The sequence below is a fragment of the Syngnathus floridae genome, chromosome 16 (genome assembly GCF_059516105.1).
Source record: "Syngnathus floridae isolate MCC-2025c chromosome 16, RoL_Sflo_1.0, whole genome shotgun sequence".
Lineage (NCBI taxonomy): Eukaryota > Metazoa > Chordata > Actinopteri > Syngnathiformes > Syngnathidae > Syngnathus > Syngnathus floridae.
The window spans coordinates 2,693,071-2,701,544 of record NC_142428.1 but is presented as its reverse complement, the minus strand read 5'-3'; the positions used below and the strand labels follow the sequence as shown (position 1 = coordinate 2,701,544).

General features: G+C 46.3%; 3 protein-coding genes across 3 annotated transcripts; all 3 read right to left on the bottom strand.

Annotated features, from left to right (window-relative positions):
* Positions 1 to 65: 65 nt before the first annotated feature.
* On the bottom strand, positions 66 to 2,411 carry cenpo (centromere protein O). The gene is made up of 6 exons (XM_088400595.1): positions 2,264 to 2,411; positions 1,952 to 2,103; positions 1,731 to 1,890; positions 1,337 to 1,608; positions 1,101 to 1,257; positions 66 to 948 (listed from the first exon to the last, which is right to left on the bottom strand). Exons 1-6 carry the CDS (start codon positions 2,328 to 2,330, stop codon positions 839 to 841), a joined length of 918 nt encoding a protein of 305 aa, XP_088256721.1. The 5' UTR covers positions 2,331 to 2,411; the 3' UTR covers positions 66 to 838.
* A 125-nt stretch (positions 2,412 to 2,536) lies between these two features.
* Positions 2,537 to 3,484, bottom strand: ankrd66 (ankyrin repeat domain 66). The gene is made up of 3 exons (XM_088400452.1): positions 3,184 to 3,484; positions 2,860 to 3,088; positions 2,537 to 2,684 (listed from the first exon to the last, which is right to left on the bottom strand). Exons 1-3 carry the CDS (start codon positions 3,320 to 3,322, stop codon positions 2,576 to 2,578), a joined length of 477 nt encoding a protein of 158 aa, XP_088256578.1. The 5' UTR covers positions 3,323 to 3,484; the 3' UTR covers positions 2,537 to 2,575.
* A 107-nt stretch (positions 3,485 to 3,591) lies between these two features.
* On the bottom strand, positions 3,592 to 8,389 carry tdrd6b (tudor domain containing 6b). The gene is made up of 2 exons (XM_088400419.1): positions 8,129 to 8,389; positions 3,592 to 7,865 (listed from the first exon to the last, which is right to left on the bottom strand). Exon 2 carries the CDS (start codon positions 7,845 to 7,847, stop codon positions 3,798 to 3,800), a length of 4,050 nt encoding a protein of 1,349 aa, XP_088256545.1. The 5' UTR covers positions 7,848 to 7,865; positions 8,129 to 8,389; the 3' UTR covers positions 3,592 to 3,797.
* Between the last annotated feature and the right edge of the window lie 85 nt (positions 8,390 to 8,474).

The window sequence follows — 8,474 nt, the reverse complement described above, 5'->3', positions numbered from 1 at the left end:
TTATTTTTTTAACATTTTTAGTTTCTGTAATAAACTATTTTAATGAATCGACTAATCACTATATATTTGCCGCAATTTTTGTTTGATTTTATTTTTCATTTTGTATTTTTTTTTTTATCCAAAAACAGTCAATCATTACAGCACTGGCCCTTGAAAGCCTCTTGAAACACAATCTAGCATGGACCGTGCTGCTACACAATTACAAACAATTTCAAACACAATGGGTAGCGTATATTATATTACCCTTCAAGCAGTTACAAAACCATAGCAGCAAGCCGCTTTTGTTGGGGAACACGCTGATGGAAAAATAAAATAAATACGCATCGACACAAATATTCTTTTACAAATAATGGAGCAGAAACTGGTGCAGCTAAGGGTGTTGAACCAGAAGATTGAACGAGACCTTCGCCTCAAGCTGGACCTGCTGGACAAAGAATTCAGGTACACGCAGCGAATGCTACAACGACGACAACGCTGGCTGCGGAGCGAGCGCGGGCGGGTGGGGATGGTGAAGGTCTGTGAGCCCAAAGCCACGGTAGGAGTGGCCATGAAAGAAATAGTCAGCCGTGCGGACGCCGAGTTTCCGAGGTCTGTGTCGGCACCCCTGCCGAGGAGCGGGGTAGGAGGACGCCTGCGGAGGAGCTTGTCGTTTGTGCAAGTGAAAAACATCGCCGCCATCGACACCATCTCGGAAAGGGAGGCGGAGAGGCGACGGCGGGAGGCTCGAGAGCGGGCGGAGAAGACCAGGCTCCTCCAGAGGGAGCGCTTGCACGAGAAGGTGACGGAATTCATCCGGAGGCTCCAGGACAAAGAAAACAAATGGGACTGCAGATGAAGCCTAAGCAATGCATGCACTGTTTTTCATGGTGCCCAAAGCTTTGTGAACCGGCATCTCCATGAGAAGCTTGTTGTTGTTCTTCCACTCTGGAGACTCCGGAAGCATCTTATCTAGAAAATAAATCATGGGTTCATCATGGGTTGGTAAATCACTTCTTCAATTATTGGATTTATTTTAAGAATTTAATATTGAAAATAATTTTTGGGAAACTCTTTAATAGCTTCAGTATGGTGTCTGGAGTGCTCGATATTCAGTCACCCACCTTCACAGTCAAAGTGGACCCCCGTGGGCAGATATCTTTTGAGGTCCGTGTAGTTCAGGGTGCAGAGCAGTGTCTTCTTTTTTGGCGTGCTCAGCATGAGCACCAGGATGGAACACAGCGCGTTGCTCTCCATCACCATCACTGACGGATGGAGCTCCTGAGTGAACAAGGCCACAAGTCTGCTTTAGGAACGCCAAAAGTATCTGCTAGCACCTATGCAGGAAGTGGTGGGTCACCTTAAGGAGCTTCAGCTGCTGCCTTCGGCCCTCAAAGGCATTGAGCTGTGTGCTGAGCGTGTCCAGGAAGCCCCTGAGGTCGTCCTGCAGGCTTCCCCGCTCACTGAGTTCACCCAGCGTGATGAACGGCGGCACGTTGTGGCGAGCGATCCTCAGCGTCGGCTTCACGTCCAACTCCAGGTTGTACGTTTTCAGGTAGACGCCCTCGTAGGCCGTGGACAGAGTCACGCACACGCCTTTCCCTCTGCGGGTCTCGGTGATGTCGTAGCCGCCTGGCAATGGAAGAAAATGTTGAGGAAGGAACGGTGACAAGTAGTGCTCTAATCTTAGAGCTCAAGTTTATTTGACAGGACAGTTCTGGCAGAATATTACTTGCTAAGTGATGGAAGCATACCAATAATGTGATGAGCATACAGAAGCTCCTTAAGGTGAAGGTGTCTGGCCATCAGCTGCAGAAGTTCCCCATTCTCGCCACCTTCAGTCTCCATTTCTTCTTCTGCCTCTTCTGCTCCCGCACATCGATTATTCAGTCGAATCTTGCGTTTTTCAATATCCTGAGGAGGGCATCATTGTCGACCAATTAAAATAAATCAGTGCTGTATTTCCAGTAGTTACCTTGTGTACATGAATCTCCGCCTCCAACCGGTCCCTCTCCATGGTCAGCGCCTTTACGCGGGCCCGCAGCTCCTCCACGCGAGTCCGCTGCCGGGGCTGAACTTGCCGGATCCTCGCTTGAGTCTCCAAAGCACTCAAGTGGTTTAAAACTCCTGGGGATGACAGTTATCACTTTTTACCCGGCCGGCATAGTGATAGAAAATGGCGCGGGCAGACTGTAACCGTCCCTTAGCATTGGCATTAGCAAACACCAGGAAAAAGCCGTTTCAATTTCGTGAACGGCTTAACCAGCACTACACTGGTGACTTTTACCTGTTGCTGCCTCCATATCCGTCAGTTTTATCCCGAAAATGTTATCTTCTTGTTGAGGAACGAGCATTTAGTAGCGACAACTGTTTTGATTTTAGCGGCTGCCAATACGTCATCGAAATAAGCCCCGCCCACCAAACGTCAGATCCGGTAGTTGTTACCACTCCAAACGTCAGCATTGAAAAAAAAAATGTCAACATTGAAAGAAATGCATTATTGCTTGAAAGAATAATAAATAATAGTGATTACTTATAAAACTTTATTATTGTCAAAATATTATATTCATTGTTGTAGGTTTGGACTTATTTAAATTGATCATGCCATGGTATTTTTACATTGTTCTTCCCACTCTTCATCAATATCATCCACTGAGAGCCCTTTATCAGCCATTATTTTGCGGTACGCCTGCCCCTCTGCCTCTGCCCTGCAACAAAAATAAAATATCAAATTAAGACAAAACATGAATAAATGTAATCAAAATCACAGTCACAATATTGTTTTCTTGTCTCGGCATAAGACAGCAAATCTTGCCTCTTGTTATAGTAGACATGCAATGTGGACTGAGACCAGTAGTGCTTAGTTTGGTCAAAAAGTCTTACATTTTGAGAAATGTGACACACTCATGGTGTCCATAGATTTGGGCGATACGGGCCGGTTTGTCGCCACCAGCATCCTCCTTGTCCAGGGGGGCGTGGAAGGAGTGTAGGAGCCGCAGGACTGCCAGGGAACCAACCTCGGCTGCAAAGTGCGCTGCGGTCCTGCCCAGCTCAGTCCTCAGGCAGGGCCGTGCTCCATGCTCGATAAGAAGCCTTGCCGTTTCCACATCGCCTACGTGAAGAGGAAAGGTTGGACAATGGGAAACTATGGAGGCAAGAATACACATTAAGCGCTCCATCTCAAGTCTAGACCCAAAGAACTGTTACCTTTGGCCGCAGCCCAGTGCAGAGGCGTCTTATTGCCCCAGTCCACGTCTCGCTGATTGGGATCACATTTCCTACGCCTCAGAATCTCCCGGACCTGATCGAAATCCCTCGCCGCGGCTGCCTGGTGCAACTCTGACATGCTGTCCCAAACTGGTTGCCTGGTAACAGTGATCAACACGCAGGAACACAAACAGACCAAATCCTGATAGCAATCTTGCCACCTGCTGGAAGGGAAGGAGTCCTTGGGAAGATGGAACTTGAGACATTAGCCTTATGCTACATTGTGAAGACCACAAACTTAGACTAGGTCCCAAACTTTATAAATCTACTGTATATCTTGGGATCTGACCTGGTAGAAACAATCATTCATTCAATGGGAAGGCAAACCATTATCAACTTCACCCAAAATCTTTAATGAGCTTTTATTAATTTATTCAGTTTTCCAACCATTTGCATTGACAATTGTAAAAAGCTAGACACGGACAGTTCAGCTCGTCCCGCTTTCTCAGCAAGAGTGGACGCCCACTCCAGAACATCTGCATTGACAAAATCTACATGAAAAAATTTGCATTTAGTACATACTGTTTTCCCTCGTAGGGATTGTAATATTTTCCTTAAGAGCTTGGTTTCCAGTATTTCTGCATCGCTGCGTTGACGGACGTTCCCTCACAATCGATTTCCACCACATGCTGAGGAAGCATCATCTCCGCATGTTCTTCTATATGGGACACCGTCACCACGATGGGTTTATCCACTAGAAGATTGTAGAAGTCGTCATAGACTTCAATCTCCCAGGAGCCCTTAGACTGGTCAAATCCGTTCAAAGAACACAAAAAAGCCTGGGGTGTATACTCCTGCAGAGTTTGACAGAGTGGTCTCACGTTTTTCACGTCCACATCAGATTCGTTGCCGTAGTCGATAAACAAAACGTGGACTTCATCGTCTTGTCGGCTCATGATCAGCGCTCGATACCACTGGTCGTCTGCAGAAAAGAGCGCAAGGCAAGGACTACCTGGTCCAAAGGTGCTTGAGGACGAAGAATCTGGTTCTACTTGTCCGGCTTCCTGTGCCAGTTTGCTGAGGTCCTCGGTGTCGGCAAACTGACACCAGAAAAAATGGGGTTCCACCACACATGAAGCATAGACCACCTCGGCTTTGTTTAACGGGATGTTTGGCATCTTGTATGAGAATGATCTTCCATTTTCCTCAAGGTGGGTCATGTTGGATGGTTTGGGTGGATTGCTGGCTGTTTGAATCTTTTCAGTCTCAGGCTGTGTGGGAATAGGTTTCCAGAACTTTCTCATGGCCTCATTTAAATCTTGACCTCCACATTGGACTTTTACTGAGTGTTCTTGAAAGGCAAACTCTGAATGTTCTTGTGCACTAAGAACTGTCACGGTGAGAAGCTGATCCACCAGGACATTGTAGAACTCTTCGTAAACTTGATCATCCCATGATCCCTTGGACTTGTCAAATCCATCCAAAGAACACAACAAGGCCTGAGGAGCATGTTCAATCAGAGACGGTGGGAGGTATCTCACATCTTTATTGTCCACCTCAGACTCATTTCCGTAGTCCACAAACACGACGCAGACTGTGCTGTCGGTCTTCCAAAGCACTTGAGCACGATACCACTGGGAGTCTTCGGAAAATAGGGCAAGGCACGGACTGCCGGGATCCAAATTCTTGGGGACCTCTGCGTCCTTTAAAGTCTCACCGATGCTCTGGGTGAGTCTTGACACCGTGTCCAGGTTTTCAGTTTGGGCGAACTGACACCAGAAGTAACTGGGTCCCACGATGCAGGAGGCGTACATCTCCTCAGACGTGTGGTGAGATATGACTGGGCTGTGATATACAAAGGTCTTCTCAGGCGTTGACGTGACAGCATTGATCTCTTTTGGGGTGTCTACCAAAACCTCTGGAGTGCCATTCAAACATTGTGCGGGTTCCTTGTCGATTAGCATTTTTTCACACTCAGGTACAGGTCCAAGAATTTGGTTCTGAGACTTCTCCAATACCTGCTCATCTGAAGCACAATTTCCATTGATGTTTTGATCTTTATTTTGTTCTCCTAATTCTGATATAAATGTGATTTCTTCAGGTAAAAACTCCTTAAGTGGCGTGAGCCGTAGATCTTGGTTGGTCTTTGCGTGTTGCACGAGTGCTATCTTCTCCTGGACAATCATATTGACATTCAGCATCCCTTCGAATAATTCCACCAAAAACTTCCCGCCGGCGCCTTTGGCCACCACAGAAACCGTCACAGTTGTGTCAATGGCGTTATTTGCAAACCACTGGTTGACCTCTTTGGGTATGTCTTCTGGAACGCCGAAAAGTCCGAGCTGAACGGCCAGTACAGGGACTGACTTTGCCAGGCTAGCACCAGCAGGCAAAGTTTGAACATCAGATGCATTCAATGTGAGGGTCTCGCCATAGTCCACAAAGACCACCTTGAGTTCCGGAGATGTCTGGACCACTTGACCTCTGTACCATTCGTCGTCAACATACCGTGCAAGGCAAAGGGCGTTGGGTTTTAGGGGTTCATCTGGACACTGTGACCTGCAGACTAGCTGTTTAACATCTGCCTTCACTTTGTCAAACAAATGAGAATTTCTGTCGAGCTGGCAGAAGAAGCTATGTACTGTTTCTGAAGAGGTTATCCATGCCTTTTCTTTCGTGCCCAATTTTATATCGTATGTGGAATAATTATAGGTATCCATTGGGACAGGAGAGAGCAGACTGCAAGCGTTTTGAGGCGGCATTTCAAAGTCTACGACGATAACCGGTTGCCCCTCTTCATCGGAAATTCTATCTTTTATCGTGCATTTGAATCCAGTGTTTTGAGAATCAGCTATCACCGGAAACACGGCTGATGCAGAATTAGAAGAGTTGAAGAGGCAACACTGAAAAGCCTGCGGTTCCACCTCCAGGAACGCCGGCTCAATGGAACATACATCTCCAAGGGGCACGCTTCGTGTACCACCGTAATCCAAAAACTGTACGTCCACTTCGGGAAAATGCTGACTAGTAACGATCCTTGCCCTGTACCACAAACCATCTTCTGGGTTTCGGGCAACACAGATGCCCTTAACAATGGGCAGAGGTTGGACAGAGGCGTAGTGGTTTTGCAGATCTTCCGTCATCCTTCGCAGATTCTCTTCATTTATAGTCCTTTGACACCAGAACTTCTGAGGACCTTCGACACAGGATACAGTCACGTCTACAGTACTTCCAACAGACAACACATGCTCATGATGAGAGACTTTAGAACATTGGTCATCAATGGTCTTCACAATTTCAGTCTCTGGTTCATTCTCTGTACTTGACAAGGGTTCCTCTAGTAAGCTCTTGACATTTAAGATGACGAGGTTCTGCTGGTCAACATCCTGCTCCCCTGACAGCGTTGTAATCTGGGTTTCTGTCTGGTGTCCTTCATCTTCACTAGATGGGACAACTTCTGCTGTCATACATGAAACATTCCCACCGTAGAACGTGACGCTATAAGTGTCTTGGAACTGCTTCTCTAGCTTAGCCACGAAGGTCTTGTTCAGCAATAATGACTTCAGATATTCGTTCTGCTTTGCCGTCCACCTGGTCCCGTCTGCTCCATGAAGGGAGAAGTGATACGTGACCACAGGCATCCTCAGGAATTTCCTCGCCATGCGTCGGATGCATCCTACCGACACGTGCTCGGTTTTCCCGACATCTACGTGAGCAACTTCGACAAGTTCATCATCGGTCCCAATGCATTGCTTGAGTAACGAACGATACCACGTGCCGTTATTTCCTCTGGCGGCACACGGATCTCCGCAGGTTTGAGGTCGTTCCCCTCTGGAATCCAAGTCCTTGTAGAACTCTTGGATCTCTTCTGACAGACTCTTCAATGCTTTGGAGTAAATCTGTAGACTGCAGAATACATTTTGAGGATCGATCACTTCTGTTACGTAAACTGTCTCATACATGCCACAGAGCAGTTCAGGGTAGAAGTAACGGTCGTCAAGTTGGACGTTCACACTCCGATCCTGGGTGATCGTGGTGATGGTTGCATCGTCTTTGGGTGGAGTCAAACATTCGAGTACAACTCCTTTGAACTCATCCACCGGGAGCTTCCTCATAGCACCAAGGGTGCACATTTGCTTGGAGACAAAGGGTATGTCAAGGAGAATTGTCCTATCTGGCATTAAGACATGCTGGACCACACCATTTAGCGTCTTTTCGGGGAGGGACGACAAGAAACTGATGGCTTTTTTGGACCAGTTTTCTTTGAGAGACAGGACATTGGCAAGGATACAGGACTCGATTTCCGGAGGGAGGAAGAAACTGTCAGAATGACCCCATGCGAGAGAGTCCCGGGTGCTAACGTAAGGCTGTCCTTGATCAAGAAGGAAGACCTGGCAGGTGTCACTTTGGATGGACACGATGCGAGCCCTGTGCCACACGTTGTCGATGCAAACCAGACACATATCCCCCATTTTTCCTTCAGAGGTGCGAAACTTTCTTTTTGGAAGCTGTATCTTTTTCTTCATCTGATCATAGGCTTGCTTTCTGCTGACGTCAATGTTGACCCAAAGCTCCACAAGACCACATTTTGGGTTTGTGTTCACTCGCCTGATCTCGATAGTTACTTCGGATCCTGGTGTGGGGAGGCCGGGAATGGAACACATTGTGGGATTTAAATGGACCTGGAAAACAAAGTAATGTCATACCACATCAAACCTATTAACATTAGTTTTTTTTTTAAACTTTTACATGAAATGTGCTATATAAATAAACTTGCTTTTAAAAAATCCTTCTGAAACTGGTCTTTTTAGATTCATTTAAATGACTGAAAGAAGAACCAACTTACTAGCCATGTCTCTTGGCTAACAGTTGTTAACTGTTTTGCTAGATAGCAATACTTTTTTTTTTTTAAATAACTGCAATGAAACACAAGAACTGTACTCACGTTTCTTTATAGACCTTCTGGTTTGAGTTGCTTCCAAAGGGACATCATTAATAACTGGCAAAATAAACAAAAAGTTCTCTGTTACCTTCACCTTTGTTTTTAAATGCACACATCCTACAGGTGTGCACATGGTAGGTGTGGCCCTGCGTGGCCAGCCAATCACATTCAAGTCCGGCAGGTGACTAAAGCTGACCCGGAAGTGCCCCAAATTGACATCACATTTGGGTTTTTGTCTCTTTGGGAAAGGTGAAGTCTTATTATGAAAACAAGGTATAGTATTTTTATTTCTCTGGATATGATAAGAATTGAAAAGAGCATTCATAAAATCCACCTAACCTGCACATCA